This window comes from Barbatula barbatula (genome assembly GCF_947034865.1).
Source record: "Barbatula barbatula genome assembly, chromosome: 1".
In the NCBI taxonomy this organism is placed as follows: domain Eukaryota; kingdom Metazoa; phylum Chordata; class Actinopteri; order Cypriniformes; family Nemacheilidae; genus Barbatula; species Barbatula barbatula.
In genome coordinates, this window is record NC_136766.1 from 8912012 (window position 1) to 8939209 (window position 27198).

The 27198-nt window shown below is 37.4% G+C and overlaps 1 protein-coding gene across 2 annotated transcripts in view; it reads left to right on the top strand.

Annotated features, from left to right (window-relative positions):
- The window catches only part of adam19a (ADAM metallopeptidase domain 19a), a 68329-nt gene that overhangs the window by 38176 nt on the left and 2955 nt on the right, over nucleotides 1-27198 (top strand). For both annotated transcript variants that reach the window (XM_079453376.1, XM_079453377.1), the window contains 17 exons: nucleotides 3687-3870; nucleotides 6085-6150; nucleotides 6736-6807; nucleotides 6969-7135; nucleotides 7891-7975; nucleotides 9173-9315; nucleotides 12067-12244; nucleotides 13532-13621; nucleotides 13801-13996; nucleotides 16199-16307; nucleotides 16701-16905; nucleotides 17470-17547; nucleotides 19216-19324; nucleotides 20697-20838; nucleotides 25583-25679; nucleotides 26329-26580; nucleotides 26827-27008. In XM_079453376.1, coding sequence (XP_079309502.1) covers nucleotides 3687-3870; nucleotides 6085-6150; nucleotides 6736-6807; nucleotides 6969-7135; nucleotides 7891-7975; nucleotides 9173-9315; nucleotides 12067-12244; nucleotides 13532-13621; nucleotides 13801-13996; nucleotides 16199-16307; nucleotides 16701-16905; nucleotides 17470-17547; nucleotides 19216-19324; nucleotides 20697-20838; nucleotides 25583-25679; nucleotides 26329-26580; nucleotides 26827-27008 — 2355 coding nt within the window. The remainder of the gene's footprint in view (nucleotides 1-3686; nucleotides 3871-6084; nucleotides 6151-6735; nucleotides 6808-6968; nucleotides 7136-7890; nucleotides 7976-9172; nucleotides 9316-12066; nucleotides 12245-13531; nucleotides 13622-13800; nucleotides 13997-16198; nucleotides 16308-16700; nucleotides 16906-17469; nucleotides 17548-19215; nucleotides 19325-20696; nucleotides 20839-25582; nucleotides 25680-26328; nucleotides 26581-26826; nucleotides 27009-27198) is intronic.

Sequence of the window (27198 nt, forward strand, 5' to 3'; positions counted from 1 at the left end):
TAGGAATGTTGAAATGCCACAGTGTGATACACATGCACAGTACTTGATTGTCTACAAGTATCTCATGTGTTATTGCATTGTTTTTGTTAATTACATTTTTCATACACAATGGGAATCTTTAACATAGATGCAATTGGAGAAAAACGGGAATAATGGATTGAGGGTGATCTGAATTATTTGACGGTCAAATTAATGTTTTTTTCTACTTAACTATATGGATTTACATTTATTATTGCATTTATTTCTTACAATATTACCTTCATATTGTAAGATAAAATTGTTAATTCGCCAAAGTTTTCTGCCTGTATTCTTTTAACATTTGAAATCGTAAAATATATTGTGAATGATGCAAATATCTTTAAATCTAAAGATGTCTTCAAATCTTCTTAATGATTTTTTTGTTTGTCTTTATAAATCTTGAGACCAAGACATCATTGAATGATTTTTTTGGTTTTTCCATTACTGAACTTGACAGATGTTTTGTCATAGGAGAAAGGTCACCAATCTTCCCCTTCCGGGTCCAATAAGATGCCAAAGACAATTAACAAAAAATGTTAATGTACACTCATGGCGTGATGTAAAACTAATGAAAAGTGTATTATTATTTTAATGATTTATAAAAATATTAATGCTGCAGATCAGGCGAGCTAGGAAAGTTTCATTTAAATGTGTGATATGAATAAGCAGTGCTCATAAAAGGTTGTTGAAATAGTATCTTCACCGGAAATGAATATCATCTTGGACCCAGAAACGATATTCCTCATGTCATGACTTCACCCAATGAACAGTTCGCCCAAAAATGAAAATTCTGTCATCATTTACTCACCCTCAAGTTCCAAATCTGTATAAATGTCTTTGTTCTGATGAACACAGAGAAAGATATTTGGAAGATGGCTTGTAACCAAACAGTTCTTGGCCACCATTGACTACCATAGAAGGAAGAATTGCTTTCAATGGTGGCCATGAACATATTGGTTACAAGCATTCTTACAAATATATGTATGTGTGTTTATCAGAACAAAGACATTTTTATAGATTTGGAACAACTCAAGAGTGAGTATATGATGACAGAATTTTCATTTTTAGGTGAACTGTCCCTTTAACAAGGGAGGACTTTATATCCAACAGTAGTGTAAATAGTGTCGGTAGTGTAAATAGTTTTTTCTGCTTCATTTGTGGAGAGAGTAAATGCTTTCACAAGGAAATTGGGATGCTATTGAATATAAGCCTTGACGACTAATACTATAGCCCACCAGAATGTTAATAGTTTGTTGCACACAGTCCTCATTCCACATTTGGAGCTGCTTCCTGTCTGTGTATAAACAATATCAGCCTTGAGTTTGTGTCTGTCCTCTGTCTGAAACTGACTGTTTAGATACAAACCTCTATATCTTTTAAAGGTTATCACACACCCTGCTGACAGACTAATAATTCAAAGGTTTTGACTTGACATTGTCTCACAAGCCATGTGCCAAGGTGCTGTATTCATATATTTACCATAGCAGATGAACATCACAAAAAATATAAGTTTTCCTTTGCTTCCTTTAATTAGTGTCTGTTATAACTTAAATATTGTAACATATAAGGGGATTTACCACATGTTACTCCATCAGGTGGAAAATCATATTTAAAAAAAATGACACGAGACGATGCTGAAATCATTAGTTAAAGGGGAAGTTCACGTTAAACAGGTTTAGAGAACTTCCGGTGCCTCCGGAGCACAAATGAAGATATTTAGGGGACATCCTAGAGATTATAGATAATATATACTATATTATCTATGTATTCCTATATATTCTCATCTGTCTTGTCAGTGTACAACCAAAACGGTTCATGAAGTGCGTTCATGAGAGCACTTCATCTTCTTCTTGGACGAGAGCACTTTGACGCTTTGAATACGTTGTGCGTTAGACCGCCGGCGTCCAATAGGGGCAAGCCCACAAACCTAATACGCATGCGTCAAAGTGCTCTCATCCAAGAAGAAGAAGAAGAAGTGCTAGTGAACGCACTCTATACACTGACAGGACAGAGGCGAATCTATCGATTAAAGTCGGTATTTTGGTTTGTTTTCCGCACATAAAGCATTCTCAAGTCGCTTCAAAAAATTCTACTGAGCCACTATGCGCGGATGGACCAATTTAATGATGTCTTCAGTACTTTTCTGGACCTTGGCAAAAACTGACACCATGATGTCCCCTAAATATCTTAATTTGAGCTCCGAAGTTCTCTAAACATGTTTAACGTCATGCGGGTGAGTAAGAAATCACACAAAGTTGATTTTTGGGTGAGCTTCCCCTTTCCTTCAAATCTGTAAATATTTCCTATGTTTTCAGGTCATGAGGCAGCTGCAAAACAAGATATGAAGCAACGTTTAAGGATATTTATTTGGATGTTTCTGCTTTTTTACAACACAAATCTATCATAAAACTATTGCAAAACAAATCTATCACATAACAATAGTACAGAGCATCTGGAGGACAATTAATCGTAGACAGACAAATAGTTTTTTGACTCAATTTGTAAATGTCATTAAAATGTTCCTTCCAGTATAAACTAAAGTTATATAATAGTAATACATGTTCTACTAATATGATTTGGAAGAGTAAAAGCTCTTGTAATATAATTTTTATGCATTATTCTGAACATGTCAGTCATTTAGCCATCACTTTAGGCGCAGAATTAAATGAAGTTTTAACAAAAATCGCTTCATTCTGCATTGCGTGAGTCGCCATTTGAAGCAGAGAGCATGTGTTGACTACATGGTTTGTTAAATTTTGAATGTGAAGGAAACACGAAGCTTCTGTTTACTCTGGGAAAAGTCTTAAACCAGTAAGCTGTTATTAGAGCTTGGGTTGATATGGTATTTGTTAAATGTGCAGTAAAATGAGTCATCAATTAATGTCTAAATTGTCGTGTTGTTTGTTGTTTAATTTGTATTATTAAATATAAATTTTTATCATTATATTTATTATAAGGCAATTTGAATCAAAGCCAAATTTGTCTACCGTTTGGGTGTCAGGAGCCATTATGAAATTAATTTTCATAAGAGGCATATTATCTGAAACTGTCTTCAGCTTGGGGAAAATAACAATTCTCATTGAGAAGATAATTGTTGGATGCCCTGGGGTGTAAACAATGGGTTTCGTTGCTAAATGGATTTGCACAAGTTGTGAATGTAAAGACAAACATTTCTAATATATTTATCTTGTAAACAATATAAAATAAATGAAGAGCTGCTTGTCGTTACTGTTACTGGGGAAAAATTGCGTGTTTCTTTACACTTGTGTAAATGTTTCGAAACAATCTGTACTTTACATATGTTTATATGTTCTGCCTCTAAAATCACATTTGATTGTAAAACCTCCTCTACCTTCAATACAATGAAAGGATCAAGAGCCATTAAAATTCCACTCATGTGTGTTTGCGAGATGGTAGAGAGATAAAATGGAAATGAGATTGTGAATGTTGGGCTTGTTAATAGAAAAGTCCATCCAAAAATGAAAATCGTGTCACTATATACTAACCCTCATGTCAATGCACTTCATAACCTATTATGGAATCGCATAGATCTTGTATATTTCATGGACTATATTCCAATTAATCTGGACTTTTTTATACTCAATCGCAGTGCTTGTTGACTATTGGAGAGCTTTTTAATTGACATTACTCCAAATTTTCTCTTGCAGAGGCCTGATTGCATTGAACTCAAACGACACATTCTACCTGGAGCCAATAGGAGGACAGGAGGTTCTCCACCACACGTTCTATCGGACTGAACACCTGCCAATCAAAAGCGGCACCTGTGGACACGGCCATCAGACTGGACACCTGAGCCTGTTCAGTGGTCACCTTAAACCTTTGCATCAAAGGGTCAGTGAGTAATGAGCATTCCACTTGTACCTGTAGCTCAGAGCATTGCGATAGCCGCACAAAGGTCACGGGTTCGATACCCAGGGAACACACACACTGATGAAACTTGTAGAGTGACTGCACTTTAAGTCAAGCTGGATAAGAACATCTGCCGAATGCATCTATCTACTGGTATCATTAGCTCCTGATAGGAGGTATCAGGGTCCTAAAATGATCTTAGAATCTTAGAAGGTAAAAAGAGCAAATTTTATGACCGCGAAGTATTTTTTTGTTATTACGGAGTTAAGCTACACATTTCAGTACAAAATCTCACCTTGTTTTGGATGTTATTGGGTATGAAGGTCATTAAATAAAGAGTCATTACCATCTTTATTTCTGATGTCGCGACTGAATTGTTCATGATGTAAGAGCTAGTTTCTCCCTCGCAAAAGCAAAGATGTTTCCTCCACTCTATAAAGGATAGCTATTAAACACAGGCCGCTCATGAGAGAGAACAGTGAGGTCTGACGCAAACCTTTTGTGGTTCTGCACTTCTACCCATTTTCAGGTCAGGTATCTGTTCCTGTAATGTGCTGCAGACGGAAGTGTGTGTTTTGACTCATTAGTGTAGAGACATAAAGCCATTTTAAGGCCAGGTTAAGTATTTAGACTGATGAAGTGCCTAATGTGGACTTATTAAAAAAAACTTGAGGATTATTAGCATCAGTTCGGAAGCTTCCTCCTGGTATTGTTTTGCATGCGCTCGCTTTCTCATTAAAGCTGAGAACTGAAGACTTTCAATAGGCCTTCTGTTTACAAATGAGATTTTAGAGGGTCCATAAATTTAGAAAACAGTGTGGACTAATGCTCTCGCTCCTCTGTGATGAAATATTCCCTCTACAACTGGATAATAATGCTCTTGAATATTGAGGTTCATATATATATAGTGCAGTTTGTCTCTGGGCTTTTTGGGGGGGTAGTAATGCAGTGCTACATGTTCCATGGAAAGAACATCTCAGGTGAGATCTCATTTGTGTATCCTTGACACCATTTAGACCTTTAGCAGTCAGACGTGTTCTGCTTCCCAGTGATCTCATGTGAGTTTCAAAAACATCTCAACAATGTATTTTTCTTTTGATTGCATACTTCTTTGGTATTTTGGCAAGTCTGGACGCAGTTAGTCTGTATGGACTCTATTTAGTCCCCTGGGCGATGAAAAAGCAACATTTGAGTCATACATTTTTTCTCCGAGTTGTGTTAAAGGCGGGGTGTCCGATTTCTCCTAGCCGTTGTTGATTCTCAAATCCCCAAAACAAACACATCTTTCGCTGTCGTCAGCGCCGGGCTCGACTAATGTCCGCACGAGGCACTGCGCACCTTACTGCTGATTGGCTACAAGGATGTACCGGCCCGGCTTTGTCTAAACATGCATATTTCGGAAATCGGACACCCCGGCTTTAATGTCACAAAATAGGACTTAAAAATGGCACTTTGACAACATGGACCAAAAATATTGCAACATTAGCCAATTTTTAAAATGCCAGTAACCCACCTGGTTATTCCAGAGCTTTTTGTTATTGACTGTGTGTCCTCCAAAGTACAACTCTTAATAAATATTTGACTTTCAGCATTACCACCAGTATTAAATCGAAGAGACAAAAATATTGCTTTAGCAAAGGATTAGCTTAGACCGAATTGGGTCTGATGAGAGAAAAAGTAACCATTGAGATGACCGCATACGGGATCTTTTTATTGAATTTTCATTGGAAGCAAGCCATGCGGTATGAAATCTTATTCACAAAATGACAGATTTGTTTCTTTAAAATGATCCAAACATATTTTCAGTCTCACTTTACATTTTCTAAACAAAATATTTTTTTGACTACTTGGTATAAGCTGTCACTTAAAGGAAATTTGAGGCAATGGCATTGTAAACCAGAAAGATGTCCAGTCGGCCCTTAACAGCTATTGGAGTAAATTGGACATGCCAATTAAAATGCAAATAAACACCAAACCTGTCTGCATGAACAACAATTTACATACTCATTTCAATATTTATTCCGTAGTAACATCAATGTGTGTGATGTAATGATTTGTCAATTTATAACGGTCACGTTGTTTGTGGAATGCAGATGTTCATTGTGTATGTATGTAAAAAAGAGCATCAGGAGACTAGAAAAATCCATAAAATAACATTGTATTTTTGTTTGACTTTCCTTTTTTTCTGACCATTAGGTTAGAAGAAATGTCTGGGGTACTACTAAGTACATGGAACTGTATATAGTAGCTGACAACACACTGGTAAGCTGATGATACTTGTGTTACACGCACTTTTACTAATGAGAAACTTTAACAACAGCAAGCTCACTGCAGGAATTAAACCTTCACAACATCAAAAACAGGCAGAGTTCTAGAAACCGTGCTTCAAGCTTAGTGTTATGTTCTCCTTCCGATGTGCTTTCTGGGTAATTGCTGCTTAAATCTCTCTCTATCTAGCTATAGCCCACTTTTTTATCGCTCTCCTTTCTGATATCTTCTAAGGAGTTATCAAAAGTTCAATGCATTTAATACTTCAGCGTGATAGAATAGTTTAATTTCTGGTCTCCTGGTATGGGGAACACGATAGAAGGGCCATGCAGACCATCTTTTAATGTTACATTCTATTGAGTTCTGTGATTGAGCTTCTTTCACGACTTAACATCAAAACGTGAATCACATTCAGTAAAACTCAGAAAAAGTCTTGAGGTCATGTGCCATTTCATTATGAATGGATTTAGTTGATCAAATTTCTCAGGAATAGGTTTTTTATGCAATATCTCACACGGAGTGTTCGCATTTCAGTTTTGATGAATTCGCCTCGTGGCGTCTCCTTTTGTCTCTTTACAGTTCAGAAAGCAAAACAAGGACCTGCAAAAAACTAAACTGAGGATAATGGAAATTGCTAATTATGTAGATAAGGTATGTCATGCCTGGGTACATTTCATTGGTTAAAAGGACTGTTTGCACAACGTGTTTGCTTTTGGAATACAAAATGGGAATATCATAATATGTGTAAATAGATGCAGTGTAAGAATGTTTATGAGAAAATAACTGTAACCGTACTGTTTTTGTCTGATCAGTTTTACAGAGACTTGAACATTCGTGTACCTCTGATCGGTCTAGAGGTTTGGACAGAACATGATCAGTGCATCATCAATGAGGAGCCAAACTCAACTCTCTGGTCTTTCCTTCAGTGGAGACAGAAGCTGAAATCCCGCAAGAAACATGACAATGCACAACTGCTTACGTTAGTTGCCAATGCACAACAACCATATACACATATAAAAGAGGAGTGTTTCTTAACCAAAAGCTACTTTAGTAATAATTTTGCATTATTATTGTTTTGGTCTCTAATTGATAAGCATTGGAACCAAAAAGTTAATATACATATGTATACTGTTTATATAATATTCATTGTTTTAGTTAAAATATGAAACCAAATGTCATACAAATGGCAAACAAATAATCTACATGAAAATAATAATTTATTTTTCAGTTTTTTAACGAAAAAGTCTTGCAAAGCGTCTGCTAAATGACTAAATGTAAATGCACTCATTTTAAATGGGTGTACATATAAAGTTAGTTTCTCTAGCAAAGTAACCACCACAGGTATAATTCACAACAAATTCAGATATATTTTATATAATTTAAAACAGGATTATTGTGTATTAATTGAATTTAAACTAAACAAAGGTTATTGAGTAAAATGTGGGCTTAAACTTGTGTTGCTTAAGTTTACGCTCAACGTTGCTGCTGCTAAATATTTACATATTTTGTGAAAAACTGTATCTCTGTTCAACATTTCTGTTGAATATTTGGTTGAATATTTTACTGCCTAATGCAATGACATTAGGGCATTTTTAGTGCGACTGACGTGTTCAAATACAAACATACATGCTTTTTTGTGCAAAATATGCTCATGCTATTTCTCTTAAAATACTGTAGAATGAAATAGTTGTTTGATATCTAAACTTGTCATCCGTTTTCTCATTCTCTCCTAAGTGGTGTGATTTTCAAGGGCACCACTATTGGCATGGCGCCGCTGGAGGGAATGTGCAGTCACGAGAACTCGGGCGGCATCAACGTGGTAAGAAAGCGTTTCTGTAACGGGCTTGTAAACAGTGTGTATAGTGTGCGTGTGTTCGTACGTGGCACATGCAGGGGTTTTGATAAAGCGATCAAAAGCTCGCACACATCTGATTAGCTGTTTATTGACTCTATTAGTTTGTGCGGCCGGATAGACACGCTTTGCGGAATGCTAATGAGGCTTGAAGGCTTCCAGCTTAATATGAGCAAACGGATGGGGTCGTACTACATTATATCAGTATAGCGCGCTTAGATCTTTGAGTTGCAGGAGAAGCATGTTTTGGATGCATGCTTGACGTGAATCACTGGTTGCTCAGTGAAAATCGAAAGTATTTTCAATATTGACTCGCTAAAAGAAATTTCTGTATAATGAACCCATTTGAACATAGATTTTCACATTTAAATAGGAAAATAAACAAGGAAATGGTTTAGCGTGATATACGCTGTAATGCATTGAAAATGCCCGCTGTGAGACTTTGGTCTCGTCTGGTTCGATCCGTGTTTATGAAAGCAGTGCTTATCTCAAATGGACCCCCGCTAGTACCCCGAAAGCCTCAGATCCCGCATCACAAGGACAATGTGATTTTTAAGGTGTAAATGGGAAATCCATAAAGAAAAGTAATTTGAAAGACAACTGCATGTCATATTTCATTATTGTCGGTACGGTGGAGATATTATCAGCGCTGTGTGTAAAAATCAACACGGCGTGCCCTTTGCAAAGATAGCAGTTTATGCTCCTGTTCTCGAAAAGAGAAAATATGTATGAGCGTCTGATGTGTGTGTTTTTGTTTGTGTTGCGTTATGAAGATAAAGTAAACGCCGTTTTCCCCGGCCAAGGCACTTAATTTACCACCTGCGGGTAAAAAAACGGACATCCTCTACAATTTATGGCATCATTGTAACATATCCAAGATGTCTTTGGAGATCAGAGATGTCCTCTGGGATTCTTCTGCCATTTACTTACCGTGGTGTTGGAACTGATGCACTTTGCTGTAGAGAAACAGTTGCCTGTGGGCTTTTTTCCATTATGAAGAACAATTAATCTGTAGCTGGAAAGTAAAAAACTGCAAATACTTTATTGCTGAGTATTCAATTCGTCATTTTCGACAGATCCTAAAAGTAGTTTATGGCTTTGACGTGCTGTTTCATTTATTGCAGCGTTTGTTATGGGTGGTATATTAAAAGTGTTCTCCTCCAGGATCATTCGGAATTGCCCATTGGGGCGGCTGCCACCATGGCACATGAGATCGGCCATAACTTTGGCATGAGCCACGACCATGAAGGCTGTTGTGTGGAAGCCACTGCTGAGCAGGGTGGATGTGTAATGGCAGCAGCCACAGGGTAAGGATGGGTATTTTTCCACATTTACATTCGTAAAAACATCTGCAATGCATTTTACTTGAGCTTTCTCAGTGGACAGAATAAGATGAAGAGTGGACCAGTCTATATGTTGATAATTAAAAAGCTTGCTATGGCAGTGACTGCATGACCTTTAACCAGAATGTTGAGCGAGGGGCATGCGGTGAGGGAAATCGAGCTCAGCTTTGTTAAGATTAGCTTGAGGGTAGACATTGAGTTTGTGTGTTGCCATCAATGACGCCATTATGACTTATAACCAGTTCTGGTCATATGATGAAGATTCTGTCTAAATTATTTACAAAAGAAGCATATATTAGACAGACTCGCTGAGATCCGTTCCGAAACCTCACATTTTGAGAAAAGGGGTGGGGGGCATGTAGTTGACTGGGGTTTGAGTTTTGAGGGTCTTTGGGGGAGCGCTACACTGCCGCTGACTTGGTGAGAACTGTTTTCCAAGACATTATGAACCAGAAAATCTTCTAGAAATTGTTTTGGATAAATAAGAAAGGCTGCCAGCTTAGATGCGAAGACTTAGTGACATGATGAATGACCAATGATGGAACTTGTGAGTTGTTAATGATGCGCACGTTGCCAAGTTGTGACGTTGTCCATATAGAAAACAGCAGAAAACTACTTTGCAATAGATGATAGAGAACGGTTTTAGGTTTAGAGCTGTGTTTTAAATCATATTCATTCGTTATATATGACAGAGTTTATAGTCCACTAATGTGAAGCGAACGACATTAGGGTTTGCTTTATGCAAATGAAGTTAGTAATTATCTTCAGATATCATGCATAAATAAATCATATAGTTTGGGTATTCATTAAAGCTTTTTCACTTTTACGACAGGAAAAAGTGGCTTTGCTCTCATAAATTGTTTGTATACAGCCGCAGAAAAGATTTTAGAGACCATTCCCACTTTTTTATTTAATCAGGATTTCTAGATGTACTGTGGCCATTCCAGCCCAGTGTCTGTTGAATTTTCTACAAAATCAAACCTCAGGAGTGACAAAGTCATCCAACAGCAATGTGAAAGACTGACAACATGACAAGACACATGGAAACTGATAGAATTCAAGGTTATCACATAAAAACTAAGTTTTTAAGTTTTCCTAAATACATGTACACATATTATTGTTGTATCTATTAAAAGTGAATATGAACTTGTTTTCTTTGTATTTTTTAGACCTCAAATGCTGCAAAGCATCTTTTTTGTCATTTCACGTTTTTTCCAGCTTTCATTTTCTGCTAACAAAAATGATCTTTTACCTAAACACATACCTATTGTCATGATCCATTCTATTTCTGCCCTGCGTATCATGGCCTTTTATGTTACTTCCTGTCCTGTGCCATGTTTTGTAGTTTTTCGTGGGAGTTGGTGTTTCTTGTCATCTTGTTCTTCACTGTGTATACAGTATATAGCCCTTGTGTTTCAGTTGTGATTCATGCAACAATACATGAATCAGGCATGGCATCGGATCCACATGCAATATAACTTTTATATTAAACAAAAAGACATAAGAAACAAACCAGAGGCCTATAGCACAAAGCGGGATGTACAAACTCGGGGCGACAAAACCAGACAAACCCAACCTGGGGGTCTTCTAGAAAGCGGAGTTAATTTAATGTCAGCTAAACCCGGAACTCTGGGTTGGTTAACCCAAACCTTGCTTAGTCGGGGGGTGTCGGTTCCAGAACATGTTTGTAAGTTTAATCAACCTCACACAAGAGACCCGGAGTTAAAGGGACAGTTCACCCAAAAATAAAAATTCTGTCATCATTTGCTCACCCTCATTTCATACCTGTATAAATTACTTTGTTATGATGTACAAAGAGAAGAATGTTAGCAATTTTAAATCTGTGACATCATTGACTGCCATAGTCTAGTGAGCCAATGTTCCTATTAATGTCTTAAGAAAACCTCAAATATACTGTTCAGGTGCTGTTGATGACTGCATTAGTACAGGGATATTCTGGTGTGCTTTGTTTTAGGAGAGGAGTTTAGAGCGAATAGAGCTTGATGGAAGGGTTCAGGTAGGCTGTTACTGATAAGAAAGGTCAACGTTTGTTTGAGTACAGTACATTCCAAATTGTTAGACGGAATGGGAAAAGTGAGATTGTCCAGTACATTCTGATGTGAGAAGGGTTTCTTGTTGGGGGAGTTATGTGGACTCTCTGAAGCGTCTAGATAAGAATGTTTTGATAGTGGAAGAGAGGAAAAGCAGATGATCGGAGGAGATGTCACAGAGATTGAAAAAATCTCTTCTGTCTTTAAATCAATACATTTATTATCATGTTGTTACTTAAAGGCATAGTCCAGCAATAAATTTAACCTTGACCCCATTGACTTTCATTGTGTGGACACAGAACCACATTTGTCAGAACATCTATCATATGCAAGTTTTGAATGACATGGGGGTGAATAAATAATACAAAAATTCTTGTTTTGGGGTAAACTATCCCTTTAACTCATACAACTGGAGGCATATCTGTAACCACATAGTAAGAACTGAGGGGAACCATCCAAGAATTTGGTTTTAGAAAGCATACTGATCGACCATAAATCTTAATTAAATAAATATTAAGGGCTGACAGCATCACTTTAGGTTTGTTTCCTCCATAATTTTGAAAATGTTTGTGCAGATATTTTATTATTTGTTTGTTTTATTCTCTTATTTATTCATGAAGTCCCTTTTATGCAAGAAATAGTTCTTTTCTGATATCGTCCACAGACATCCATTCCCGAAAGTTTTCAGCCGATGTAGCAAAAAGGACCTGGACAGCTACTTTCACAAGGGAGGCGGGATGTGTCTGTTCAACATGCCCAACATGAAGGATCTGGTCGGGGGCAAAAGGTGTGGAAACGGCTTTGTAGAGGATGAGGAGGAATGTGACTGCGGAGAACCGGAGGTGATTTGTGCCTAAATGAATTATTGAATAGAATTACTTATTGATTTAGAGAATATTGAATCAGACCAATCATGAATTAATCATTTTCAGGGACCAGTGGAGGGTTTGTAATACAAGAAATAAATCAAAACTCGATCTGCATTGTTCAAATGGATTTGATTTATTTTCTAATTGGATGAGCCACGTTCGGCGGTGTTGGGAAGGACTGTAAATGCACACCTATGACTGCTACCTTGCTTTGAAACCAGTGTAATGATAGTATAAAACAATTTTTAACTCAAAGAATTATTGATTTGAAACATAATTAATAATACATTTCGCTTCTTTATTATTAATTATCATAGTGTTTGTGATTGACTGTTTTTTTATTAGCTGGAAGGTAGGCAGAAAATGTGCAAAAATGTTTGTGTTTTACATCTACTTGCATGTCAGTGTGTGAGTGGAGGGAGGAAACATAAAGCTGTGTTTGACAGCCTGTCATTGCTCATATAATGGGTGGCTGATTTGCCATCTGCTGGAGGTAGATCATCTGTAACTTCTAGTCAGTATGTAAACATCTGGATGCCAAAGGTAGATTCAATAAAACAATACTTGCCTTGCCTTTCAGAAAATCTTTGAATGTATACTTTTTATGGCAAACCACCCTAATATGCCAACCTTCTACACTTTGAATAAGCAAAAACAGGCGGTGCAGGACCGCTGTCAATGAGTGTACTTCTTGTATTATATTCAGTGAATCACAGCCTTTAGTTATTGCTCGTGTGATAATCATAGCTGTCTGTTACGCTTGATGTACGTCCCTCTGAAATGATGTCAAGGCGTGTAGCAGTTGATGTATGCGTGCGTGACTGTTTCCTCCCCATTTAACACACAAAAACATCATACACACAAAGTTCAGCTGTATGGTATAATTATTGTCCGACAGATGCCTCTGCACTGTATATATCAGTGTCATATGTCAAACCTTTTTATGTGCATGTGACACCCTGTGCAGTATCTCCTCTGGATATAATCCTTTTACCCTTTTCAGTATCGCGTGTGTGTGTGTGTGTGTGTGTTCGCAGCTTGCACTTAAAGCAAGGAAATATAAAAATATTAATTACTGGCTATGAAAAGAAACTGACATTTATGAACAGCAGGCTTTCATACTTGATGTGTATTGGATGAATGGATAAACATTGAAATTGAAATGGTACTTTCATAACTTATGAGTTCAATGATATATGGTGATTTACTTTCAATGCATTTATAAACTGTGTGTGTTTGTGTGTGTTTCATCTCCGGCAGGAGTGCACCAATGACTGCTGCCATCCCAGCAATTGCACTTTGAAGGCAGATGCGCAGTGTGCCCACGGGGTCTGCTGCGAGGACTGCAAGGTGCCTAACTATCTATTTACTTCTCTCTCTCCCCCGCCTCCCTCTCACACCATCTGTATTGTGACTCTCACTTAGTGTGTTTCATATCCACTTTCTCTCTCAAGTCTGCCCACCACCTGCTCTTTTTCTCTCTTTTATCGAAAGTCCTCCAATTTCTTTATCACGCCCTCTGTCTGCAGCTGAAGCTGGCCGGCACCATGTGCCGCGGACCGGCCGGCGCCTGTGATTTAACAGAATACTGCACAGGAGGTTCACCCTACTGCCCCGCTAACGTTTACCTGCTGGATGGGTCGTCCTGTCAGTACGGTCGTGCCTACTGCTACAATGGCATGTGTCTGACCCACGAGCAGCAGTGCCTGCAGTTATGGGGCTACGGTGAGAAATACGCTGTTTTACTCTGTGCTCTTGCCTTTGGCTTGTAGAGAAATTACATTCAGTGAATCCAGGTTATTCAGAGTTAGTTGGTTATAAAGAAACGGTTTGAATTAGCTGTCCTGGTAAAAGGGTCCAATTCTCACTATCATCTGGTTGCATATTAGCATGCTTATTGGCTGTTTATTAGCACGTAGACTATTGCCTTATTCTGCATGAGCAGGACCTTATTTTACATCGCTTAATCCTAACCAGTACCTAAACTTAACAACTACCTTATGCACAGCAAGTAGAGTTTGGTGGCAAAAGTATTGGTTAATAGATGGTTAATAGTGAGAACTGGACCCTAATCTAAAGTGTGACCGGGTTCCTTTAGTTTAGAGTGTCACAATACCACAATGTTGGATTTTTGCTAATGATTACTATAATAAATCAATAATAATAATGTAACACTTTACAATAATGTTGTATTTGCTAACAACAATAAACATTAATGGATTAGGTAACATGAATTTACAATGTGCAATATTGTTTTTTAGTATTTATTCATCATTCGTGTTAATTTCAGCTGTATCTGTTAACATTGTCAATGCACCATGAACTAACATGAACAATTCAATTGACATTAACAAAGATTTTAAGAAATGCTGAAAAACGACATTGCTCATTGTTAGTTTTGGTTAGTTAAAGTGGCCGTAACTTTATCTATATCTCATGTTAATCTTGAGGATTTACAGAAGAGTGTCCTACCCTTCAAATATCGGCGTGCGGATCATGTCCGCTCCATCGATCAGTTTCAAACGATCTACAAATCCAGTGTTTTATCCACATTTGATATAAAATTCATCACCCAAATGCCGTGAACAAACAAACACAGCTGAACTTCGCGAACGTAGTTCTCTCTCTCCTGCACACAAGCGAGAGACTTGTGCGCATGCTCCTTCTCCCGCTCTCCTTGGTTGATGCGTGAGCGTGCTAGTGCTTTTCCGCGAAACGTCGTTACGAAACGGATTTCCGAAACCTGCACGAACGCTGGGCGAGTGCATCGAGCACAGAAATACTACGTCATACGTCCAACTCGTTTTTTGACAAGTTGACCACGTCAAGCATGAGAAGACAACACGTTTGACATTGCGAATGGAATGCATTAGCTATTATGCTTACAAATACAATCTTGTTGTGAAGTGTTACCATAATAACAAGAATGCAAATAATAATAAAATTAAGTAATACATAATAAATGAAATAATAAAAGATATATACATTCAGGAAAATGAATTTAAGACACAATAGGTTTAGTATATATGGGATTCATCGAAGATACATCTGAAAAATCTCAAATGTTATGCAAGTTTCACAGTACAGCTCTGTCTTTTTATATTCATGCGATTTCATGTAATGAACGATGACTAAAAATAATAATGCAGCAGTTTTGTGGTTGTCAAGTAGTAATATTATTGTACTTTGATTCGGTATGTCATGGTGCTGAACTACCTGATTTATATCATCATTTGCATGCGAGTTGAATCGCATTTCAAGGTACTTCATTAATAATGGCAATTTGCTTTTTATTTTTGTTTGTAGACTGAATCTGATGCCACACGTCTCTGTTTCTATTATCCCTAAACAAACCTTTCAAAACTTGAGTTTATGAATGCTAATTGAGCTCTTTCAGTGTTTAGTCAGCACTTATGATCAAATAGTGCTTGATGTTGATTATTTACTAAGAGCTCATTGCAGTTTGCTGTACACCTCCAGTGTATTCTGGGCTCACATCCAGTCAGGCTTTTTGCCTCTGTCTCAGAGTAGATGGACGTTGTCATTAGTGCAGAAGCAGGTGGGGAGGTGGAGTGACATGTTTGAGGTTAATGCACGTAACAGGTGTTTTCATATTTACACACAGAACACTTTTCAGTTTTTGTTTCATTTTGGATTACTTGTACACAACGATTGGTGTTTTGACACATACGTGGAAAACTAAAACGACGGCCTTACAATAAACATGTTGCAGTCAAAACACTGTTTGGTGACTGTTGATATCAACATATATCTCCATGATATTATCTTAAACTAAACATTAGCTATTGGCATGAATCCAGATGGTCAATTTCCCATTCACACAGTAAGAGTCTATTTGAAAACGTGATTGAAATAGGCATTTCTGAGAGATAATGTGGGTTTAATAGAGTAAGTGAATTTGTCCAGGTGCACAGCCAGCGCATGACGCCTGCTTTCAGGATGTGAACGCGGCAGGAAACGCCTTTGGAAACTGTGGCAAGGACAGACATGGAAACTATGTGAAGTGTGAGAAAAGGTGAGAGGTGGGATTTCTCTGTATTAAACGGCCCTTTGCTGTTTCGTGTTTAAGTGGCTGACTTGACATGAGTACTGTCAAAGTCCACATCAGCAGTCATGAACGGCACGCTTTATTATTAAAGAAATAGATTTAAAACAGTATTTGGATACAGAAAGTGTCCCTGTAGCCTAAAAGATATCAGTGAATTGAGTGAGATTATTTTAGGTCTAATAAAGTCATGTTTAAGTTTATAAAGAGATTCGTTTAGGGACTTTTGGAAATGAAAAGCCTGTCGAATTCATTAGTTCTGACATCCTATCAGTCGCCTAAAATAACCCAATTCATTTTTCATGGTGGAAAAGTGTCATATTTGCATATCTTGAATGTTAACTCTCGTATGAAATCTTACAGTGATGCCAAATGTGGCAAAATACAGTGTCACAGTGCGGCCAAAAAGCCAAAGGGCACCAATGCTGTGTCCATAGACACCACCATTCGCACAGATGACAGCGAGTTCAAGTGCCGGGGCACGTATGTTTACAGCACTCAGGATGGACAGGACGATCTCCCGGACCCTGGATTGGTCATGACTGGCACCAAATGTGGAGAGGGGAAGGCAAGTTTTTTTCGTGGATTTGTTCATGTTGTAAACTTTGTATACAACATATGAACACATATAAAATATGTGTCCTTGGACAACAAAACCAGATACAAGTAGCACGGGTATATTTGTAGAAATCATAGCCAACCTATTGTAGGGGTCAAAATGCTCGCTTTTTCTTTTATGCCGAAAATCATTCGGATATGAAGTAAATATCATGTTTCAAAGATATTTTGTAAATTTCCTAACGTTAATATATCAAAAAGTTATTTTTTGCACCCTCAGATTCCAGATTTTCTAATAGTTGTATCCCGGCCCAATATTGGCGTATCTTAAATTTTTCAAAAAATGGACACTTATGACTAGTTATTGGGTCACAATTCAGTATACAATATATTAACAGATAAAAAAATAGTGCTTCAAATTGAGATGGTTTCTTATGCGAGAAAAGAGACTTTGGAGCGATGTGGGAAACAGAAATATTTCACATAAGAGTGAAGAGATCTAGAAAGCTGTGCAATGAAAGTGTGGTTGTTTTGCGTTTGTGATCAAATGGACTTCTGTTTCGCTTGCCATTAGGTGTGCAGGGACCGTCGATGTCAAAACGCCTCTTTCACCATGTTAGAAACCTGCATCGCTCGCTGCCACGGGCATGGGGTGAGTAGTCATATAAAATCTTTAGTTTATTTACTGCTTTGAAAGAACAGATCGCCAAGGTATTTGGCAGATGCTTTTAACCAAAAAATGCCCAGATAATTTGATGACCAGACCCAAACAGAATCCTTCTTTGGAAAGACAACATAATGGGTGAACACTAATTCACACTGTTCCAACTAACACCAATAAACACAATATTCTAATATATAAATAATGTGTTTGTTGGTGTTTGTTGGATCAGTGTGAATTGGCCTTTAAACTGAGAAACAGGGAGGCCCTTTCTTTTGTGGTACATTTATTTTTGAGGACCTAAAATCATAACCATATGCCAAAAAAGATTAAATCTATTCAACCAAGAGACCCCCCCCAAATAAATTGAATAACTACGTCTTAGTTTTCCTTCATACTCTGAGTTCGTCTTTAACCCAGACTCACTCATTGCCAATTTAACAGCTTTCGTTCCTTTTAAGCCGCCCTCCGGGTCACTCCACTCCGACACGTACTGCCTCTAATAAAACCAATGCTTTTCTTATATTAGCAAAGGTGTATAGCATTTGATTTGTGTATTTTCTGGTCAAACGCTCGTAAACAGCCTCCAAGCTGTATAACCTCAGATCCCGTCTTTCTTAATCCGTTTGCCCTCTCTGACTCACGCTTTCGTCGGCTTTTCCCTTATTTCTTTATTTCTTGCTTATTTACCCAGACGCTTTTCCAAAGGGCAACCAAATACGACAGGTCTTTCAGGGGCGATTAGAGATTCAGAAAGTGCTTTTTTTCATTATTCATTTGCATTATCATTTGATTCATATTGATCGTATGGCTTAGGGAAGTGTGTGGATGGTGAATAAAGTGAGTGATCGTGGTATTTGCACACAGCACGTTTTCTTTCCCGTCCGCTCTGTCTGTCTTGCCTCTGGGTGAGATTGAAGCGTGTAAAATATTCCATTAAAAAAATTCCATTAAGATGAAAGCTGGTGTATGCTGTATAAGCCCTGTACTCTGAAAGACACGTCGGAAAATGTTGCCTGTGTCATAGTGAAAATAGGGATCGGTAAAATGGGAGCGATTTTACTGTAACTAAAGATTCATTTACAGTACATTGGTCGCAAAAAGTTTTGAAGTCAGACAAAGAAATTGCAATAAAAAGCAAAATGCACTTTGAAGCGGTTTATTGCAAAAAAAGTGGTGTTTGGTAAATAAAACAATGTATTGTGATACTTAACAGTAATAGATTATTGCAGAAAAAGCTTTATATCTATATATTTGCTTGCAGATAGCACTTAATATTTTGTTATACAATGCAGTAGAACATGGGATAGTTTTCTTTCTTCTGTAGAGCAAAATAATTATCCGTCTAAATGCCAGACTTCTCTTTTCAACACAACAGAGTCACAGGGACTTTCTGAAATAAATCGGATCCATATGAACATGACATTTGAGAGTTCTTGACACAAAACCGCCATATGGAAGACTTCTAACATAGAGCAGAAATGATATGGTGCTCCAGATAACATCTCCAGCTCGGCTTAACATGATGATACATTTCCCTATACATGACATCAGGATCAGTAAATGATAAAAAAATACATTTTAAGAACACAATTCACTAAATCTAAGTTACACCCAAAACCTCCCTGTTAAATATATTATCCTGTGTTTTTCATGCAGATGTGTAACAGTAATGGAAACTGTCACTGTGACCGTGGATGGGCTCCACCCTACTGTGAGAAACAAGGACTGGGTGGCAGTGTGGATAGTGGTCCTATACAGCACGACAGTAAGTTAACCTTCAGCTTACAGGGAGAATGATTTTTCTCACGTTAATCTGTTTTATCCATGTTTAAGACAGATTTATCTGAGATTTTATCGGTTGAGATGTTTGCTCATTCGGTTTTCACTTCAGTTCTTTCATGATGTGACCTTGATCATTAATCTTTGTTTTATGACTTTTCATTTTAAAATCCAGACCAGTGATGTCTTTGTATCAAGAGAAATCAAAGAATTTCTAAATACAACACAGTGCATTCAACACAAACTCACGGGAATTCGTAACTATTTTACGAAATGGCTTATTCATTGAGTTTAATAGGTTTTTTTAACGTTTTTGTACGATTTGCTTTCGCGCCAGTGGTGGGGCTTCAGAATTGTTTTTTTCTAGTAATGGCATGTTTTTGTACAATCTGCATTGAACATATTCATACGAATTGTAAAATATTCACGAATTCTTGTGCGATCAGGTTGGTATTTTGTTTTGCTCGTTTGATTTAATGCATGACCGCTTCTGGCACAGTTGTATAGGTTGTGTTCAAAATAAAATACTGAATAGCCCACTGCACACTGAATATTGCATATTTGTAATAATATACTATATGCAGTTATAAATATTTCAGACACTATTTAGCTACATTATTTTCACTTCACCTCACTTGGCACATTATGTCCAGGTATCGTTTCAGAAATAAAAACTTTCTTCAGAAAGAAAAAGAAAAATGCCTTTAAGTGATAGTTACCTGCAAAAAAGTCATTACAAATCTGTATGACTTTCTTTTATCAGCAGAACACAAAAGAAGATATTTTGAAGAATGTTGTTAACTGGCATTGGTTTTATGTCCATACAATCGAAATGAATGGTTGCCGGTGCTGTTCGGTTACCAACTTTCTTTAAAATTCTTCTTCTGTGGGCTGCAGAAGAAGGAAAGTCATACAGGTTTGAAATGACAAGGGTGTGTGTAAATGATGACACAATTTTCATTTTTGGGTGAAATATCCCTTTTGATCTTTGGTTTACCAATTAAATAAATAGTCAATTGGCCATAAAAAGAAGAAAGAACAATCTAGACAATGAAGTGCAGTGCATTGTGGGATGCAGTATTCATTGTGTTCTGTTTGCGCAGTTATAAAGCACATTTTGGGAAATGTAGTATCGCATACAATACACATTATACATAATGTATACTTCAGAGAGTAGTGTAAAAGTACATTATTCCAAAACTTTAGATATTATAAGAGTCCAGAGTGAATACAGTGTTGCACTCACGCAGGGTCTTGTATCAATTATTCAGCAGGAGAGATGTTTGGTAAGTGCTTCTCCGTGTGATTGTTGTTGACCCTTGTCTAACGGTCGCTGTACATTCATTATCTGTTCTCAGGTCAGATGGGATTGGTTGTTGGGCTACTCTTTGCTTTTCTAGTGCTTCTCCCCGCTGTACTTACTGCTTTCTACTGCATCAGGATAAAAAGCTCCTACTACCACAAGTGGAGAACACAGAGAGAGAAGAGCAAAGCCAGCAGGTATTACTCGGAAACACTCACATACATATAGTATCTTTAAATATTTAGAGGCCTATAGAGAACGTTTCTGTTTGTTTTGTTACAAATAACAGTATATTAATTTGCACCTTTCCCAGTTAAAAGGTGAACTAAAGTGACATTTCACATTTCTATATGGTGCAGTGCAAAAAGCATTTGCTTTTTACGATTGATTGGGAAGGTTTCGTCATGAAACAAAATGTTTAATGAAATACTTTGGCTGGTGAGATCTGATAAAACACTTAATGTATTTAATAGATAAAAGTCGCCAATTATCCGTATTGGCCCCGTGGAAAAAAGGGCTTGCAGGAAGTTTTGAGTTAGCAGTTAGATTTAGGAGACTGAACACAGGCAGGGTTTACTGCTGTCAGTCCTATGAATTTATACAGTTTAGCCATTTACAGTTTTTCTCGATTGCTTGAGCACATTTCTTGAAATGACGACTCCTGTTCTAGAAACTCTAAACACAAATCCACAACTTCTCACCCAAAACATGATTGCAAAATGCAACAATGAGCTTTAGGGAGAAGAAAAATTGCACTACTGTTACTGTAAGTATCTTAGATGAAAGTGGATGAAGTAGACAAGGCAAATGAAAAAAAAGGTACACTAACCCTCTTCTCTCAACAGGTGGGGGTCTAGCTTTTGTTGAAACTAGTAACTTTGTATTAGCACCTATTGTACTATTGCTCTTTGTATGACATATCGCTCATTTCTCCCTGAACTCGCTTTGGATAAAAGCGTCTGCTAAATGACTAAATGTAAATGTAAAGACAAGAAAAGTTCAAAAACCAAAGCACAATATAAACTGGGTATGCAACACAGTACAGAATCCAATGGCATAAAGAAACATGGCATCCTCTGCACCTTTGGCCCAATTTCGTTACAGGATACTTTTTTTGTAAGCAGTCGTCTCTAAGCAAAAATGCAGAACATGTAAATAAAATGCAACAAATAAAATTGATAGTCACAACTTGAGGGTGTACACGTGCTACAGTTTACAGGATACAGAGCAGTGAAATGTCTCTGATGTAAAGTATGTACTTTACGTTTACAGTAAGTAGTATAAAGTCCTGTAGATGATTCCATTGATATGATCCTGTGATTCTGATTGTTGTGTCATCAGTTTTGCTTCTGAATGTTTGCTGATGGATAAATGTGTGCTATTTGAGTTGACATTTTGACATTTCAGTTAATTTTCTAATGTATTTAAGTTTTCTGAATGAGAACATGGTTTAACCTTTGCAAAATGAGGCTGTTTTGAGTGGGGTTTGGATAAGTTGGTGTATAGTTCTGAGAATGAGTTTAAAATTGTAAGAAAATGGTGAATTGTTTCATGAATTGTGCGTTAGCAATCGAGAAAAACTGTAATCGGAGAGAAGTGGCTTCGTAAAAGAGTACACAGAACATTAAATGACTGTATAATTAACATAATGATCAGGAATCTCAACAGAACACCCCCATCTTCCTCAACACTGGAGAATATCACGAAGGGCTAATATTTCTACATTACGTTCATGTTGACTTCACGTGTATCATTGCTTTCAAACTTCTCTGAACTTTTTCAATTCCCTTGCGCAAAAGTATTTGATTGAAACATCATTTAGAAAGGTACACCTGCTTTTTGTCGTATACGTTTCACAAAGCAACACAACAAATTAGCAGTTTCCGTTTCCTCTAGACCTTGCACTTCTCTACTGTATTACCACCTGTGGGTATGTTGAGTGATTCGGCAGAGGATTTTAGACTTTATTCAATAATGGAATAATAGAATATCCTTTCTTTCCTCAAGCCCATCATGTCCAAAGATAAAGTTATTTCTCTTGAATAGCAGACTGCTTCCAGTACAATGGTCCTGTGATAATTTGACTATTGTAATATCTTCTATCCGATTTTTTTGCAAATGTGTAATTCACTTCAGATGCGTAGGTGTAGCCTCGGGACACATTTGAATCCTAGTTTTACTTTGTCCAAAAATAACATTGCAACTCATCAGCGTTGTTTGGGAGAAGTTTTTGATGAATTCATTTTAACTTATAGGATGTAATGCAATTCTTAGAAATAGTATGAATTATTTTATTGTTCACAATTAAAGGTTTCTTTAAGCCAGAGGTGATGGAAAAGGGTTTATACACAACCTTGTGATGGAATTTTAATACATACTGTATCACTGTTCAGAATGACCGGATACTTCATCTAGCAGACGCTTTTATCCAAAGCGACTTACAAAGAGTTCATGGAGAAATAAGCGATATGTCATACAGGAGCAATAATACAATAGGTGCTAATACAAAGTTACTAGTTTCAACAAAGCTAGACCACTACTTGTTGAGAGTACGTGTACTTATTTTTCAATCGTCTGTCAAGTGTTCACAGAAGAGATGGGTTTTAAGAAGTTTTTTGAAGGTTGTGAGAGATGTGGTTCATAATCATCCAGACATGAATTGCAATTTTGGCCCGATAGAAATGAAACCTCACTAGTCTGTAATATTTGGTACATTTTCAAACTGTGGTCAGATATTTAATGAAGCAATGTGGAGATTTTAGTGGTAACTAGTGGTGAGATTGCGAATTGCAGCCAACGGCTCTCGCCCCTCCTTTTCATAGCACTACGTAGGCTGACGAAGATGTCGTCACGTTTTCACTTCTTTACTCGAGGAGATATTATAGTGCATTTCTGGTAATAAATCCTCCAAAATGACACACTGCACCTTTAATCTATGAGATTTAGTAAAACTTACTGGTCAATACATATTACACTTTGGTGGGATCTTTGTCATTTTTTCAGTAATACAGATATTGTGGCTTTTATAAGGAGAGTAAGAAAATGCATAGTGAATTTCTTTATTTTATCAAATTCGTTTGGAAAACCATTGATCTTTGAGGCTTTGCCACTGCTCAGCTGAATAATGTCATTATGACCGTAGTGACATTTATTAAATAATACATTTGAGGGCGTCAGAATGTCTTTTTCATCTATAATAATTTATAAAGTCTGAATTCACAAGGATCTGCTCTTAAATCACCAACTAAGTCAAGATATTCTTTGACCCATAACCATTTTCTGCTCCAATAGAGAAAAGAACAGAATCCCTTCTATGTACACTCACACAACGAAGGATATGTGACCTTGTAGCATTAATGTGAAACATCGTGACTTCTTTTTAGTTAGACAGATTGGTTCTGGTGCTCCTACATCTACAGTGTGTTAAAAACATGTGATGTCGATTCAAGTTTATCCATTTAGAGCAGTGCAGTATTCCTTGGGAGTCACTTCCAGGTTGAAAAGCATCCAGCACCCAAGCATCCAAGTATCCCTTAAACAGCCTGATTTAGTTTATTGAAAGGCACAGTTCAACCCAAAAATATGGAGTCCGTCTTCATGTTCTTACCCTCAAGTTGTTCCAAATCTGTATGAATGTCTTTGTTCTGATGAACAGGGAGAAAGATATTTGAAAGAATGCTTGCAACCAAACATTTATTGGCCACCAATTACTACCATAGTAGGAAATTGTAATTTTCAAGCATTCTTCCAAATATCTTTCACTGTTTTTTATTTTGGGGTGAATTTTCCCTTCAAGATGTTTTTGCAATAAATATGAGTAGTTTGGGGGAAAATGATAATAACTTGGGTACAATTGTTCCACAGATGTTTCAAAATGCATGTTTTAAAGATGCCGTACTTACGAGTTGATAATAACAGAGTGAAACCAGTACTCATCTTCTATCGGTTGCTATAAGATTCGCATGGCTTCCCCTGAACAAGCAGCACACAAATAATCCAATTGGCATTGGCGCTCTACAAGGACGGTTTCAATGCAGAATCTATTTAGGGCATGAGCAGACTCTGACTTCCATGACTACTGTAGCCAATACATACCTCCGTACATACATCACTAATAGTTTTCTCTACAGCTTTGGTCCAATAAAGGGATCAGAAGGATTCAGGATGTGTTCTTGGATGACTCATTCATCCCTTTAGTTTAGCTCAAGGAGAATGAATTTAATTACAGATCTGTTCTATTCATTACCTGCATTAACCAGAATCAAGTAGATTATTGTATCATAGCTGGGAATGGGGGATTTTGTAGCTGGGGCATGTGGCAGGCTCTCTTGATAGCATTACTTTATCCAATATTCACATTTTCACAAAGATTTTTTATTAAGATACAAGTCTTAAGTTATGCTCTTGCGCTTTTGGGAAATATAACTTGAATATTTTTGTTTTGGCAACCCTGTTAAGCATTTTTACTATTAACCATCAGCTAATAATGCTGCTGCAGTGATGCACAACGTTGGCAGCATCACAGGTACGGGATTATTCGCAGGATTGGCAGGCAGCATGACTGAGGTTGAATAGGGACAGATATAGAGCGACCCTTGAGGAGGAGCCGCTCCGCAGCACACGCAACCTTTGACAAGAGCAAAGATCCTCCTATCCGCCAGCAATCTGACAAAGCTTGTATGGATGAAAGGAAGAACTGAGGCTGGGACACGGGCAGCAGTTGTGCAGTTACATAGATATATGGCCCGAATATTAATGAGGAGGAGGAGGTATTTTGGATGTTGACATTGTATATAATAAGGCTTAATGGCTTTCATTTTTTTCTGGAAATTGAGTATTTCTTTGATCAGATGGTCAGGAAACGTGCAATGTGATCACGGGTCAATATAGTGGGCATCTACCAACATTTTTATCAGAATTGTGTTTTTGTTACGGCCACAGAAATGAAGTCTCCACTGAAAAGGGGAAGAACGGACAGCTAAACCACGCTTTCCATCTAAAGGTGGTTGGGCCATCAAACAGAAGCGCTAACCTTAAGGTATAGAAAGCTAATGTGAGACTAGAAGCTTCATACTGTATATGAATTTAGCTATGAATGGTTTATCACAATGTGAATGTTTCCATATAGAACTACAGTATAGGCTTATGGTACAGTACTATAAAGAGGTTTTATTAACAAACATCATAAAATAAAATGCATAATGCCAAATATGGTTAAATAAATCGATATCAACCATCTGATATTCAATTTCAACCTACTGTAAAAAGGCCTTATGTGGCGTTTTAAATGTGTACAGTTATGATGGGAGAAAAGTTAAATGTTCATTATCTTTAGTAGTAGTTATTAATGGTATTAGAAGTATTATTATTAATAATAAGATATTTTTAATGGAACTGTTTACATAATATTTTTGTTTACTGTGCTTATTGGTTTGTATTTATAAACACAGAAACATACACATACATGTATATATTTAGAAAAATGATACAAATATATATAAACGTTTATTAATTTGTATAATTTATATTTTTCTTAAATGTATGCATGTATGTGTATGTGTTTATAAATACATAATGAATATGTACAGTAGCCTACAGTAACACTTTTATTCTGGATGTGATTAATCGTTTGACATCCCTAGTTATAACTTCATAACTTTACCGTTCACTCTTACTTGTTTCTCCAGCTACCTCACACCAGTAAGGAGGTGCTTCCTCTGAGGCCAAACCCAGTCTCCAACGGCAACCAGCCAGTTAACATTGTCCGTCCTCTTCGGCCCGCTACTTCTCCATCCCCGAGCGCCGCCAAAGGATTTCGTCCTCCCCCGCCTGTTTTCAAGCCACCCAACTCGCCCAGAACACCCAAATCTGTAGCGTCACCTCCAAAACTCAGTCCGCCCAAGAAGCCTCTGCCTCTGAACCCTTCACGCACTCCACTGGTGAGAGTTTGGTCCCGCTATTCTTTGATTTGATCAAAATCACAGGTACAGTAATTGGATCTCATAAAAAAAGAAAATGCTAATTTTGATTTATTGAAAGACTTTTGCCTAAATCTCCTGCTTCTTCACAACTACAGTAAACTCATATATGTGGACTGATGTTAAATAATAAGTGAAGATCCTGTTGTGGCAAAAACAGCACGACACAAATTCCCTGATGCGTTCGTATTTCCTGTCATCGTACAGATGGCATCAGACAAACAGACCAGACCCCCTTCCACACCTCCCCAGAGGCCTCTTCCTCTCAGCCCGGCACGTGGAGCACAACTCAAAGCCTCCAGTGGGGGACTCCTGGTGATGATGCCCCCTGCAGTCAGCCCAAAGCCAATGGGAAAGGTCACCGCCGTCCCCCCTCTGAGGGCACTCTGGTAAGCAAACACATTACATAGCCTCAGGATAGTAAATAAATATAGATGTTCAGTGGTCGGTATCATGAATGTTGTGTGGCAAATGTGAGTCAGCTATCCTGGGGAAAACTTTGAAGTGAAACAATTTGCAGAATGTAAAGAATGCTGCAGTCTTAACCATATATGCATGAATCACTGCTTGAAAGATGTT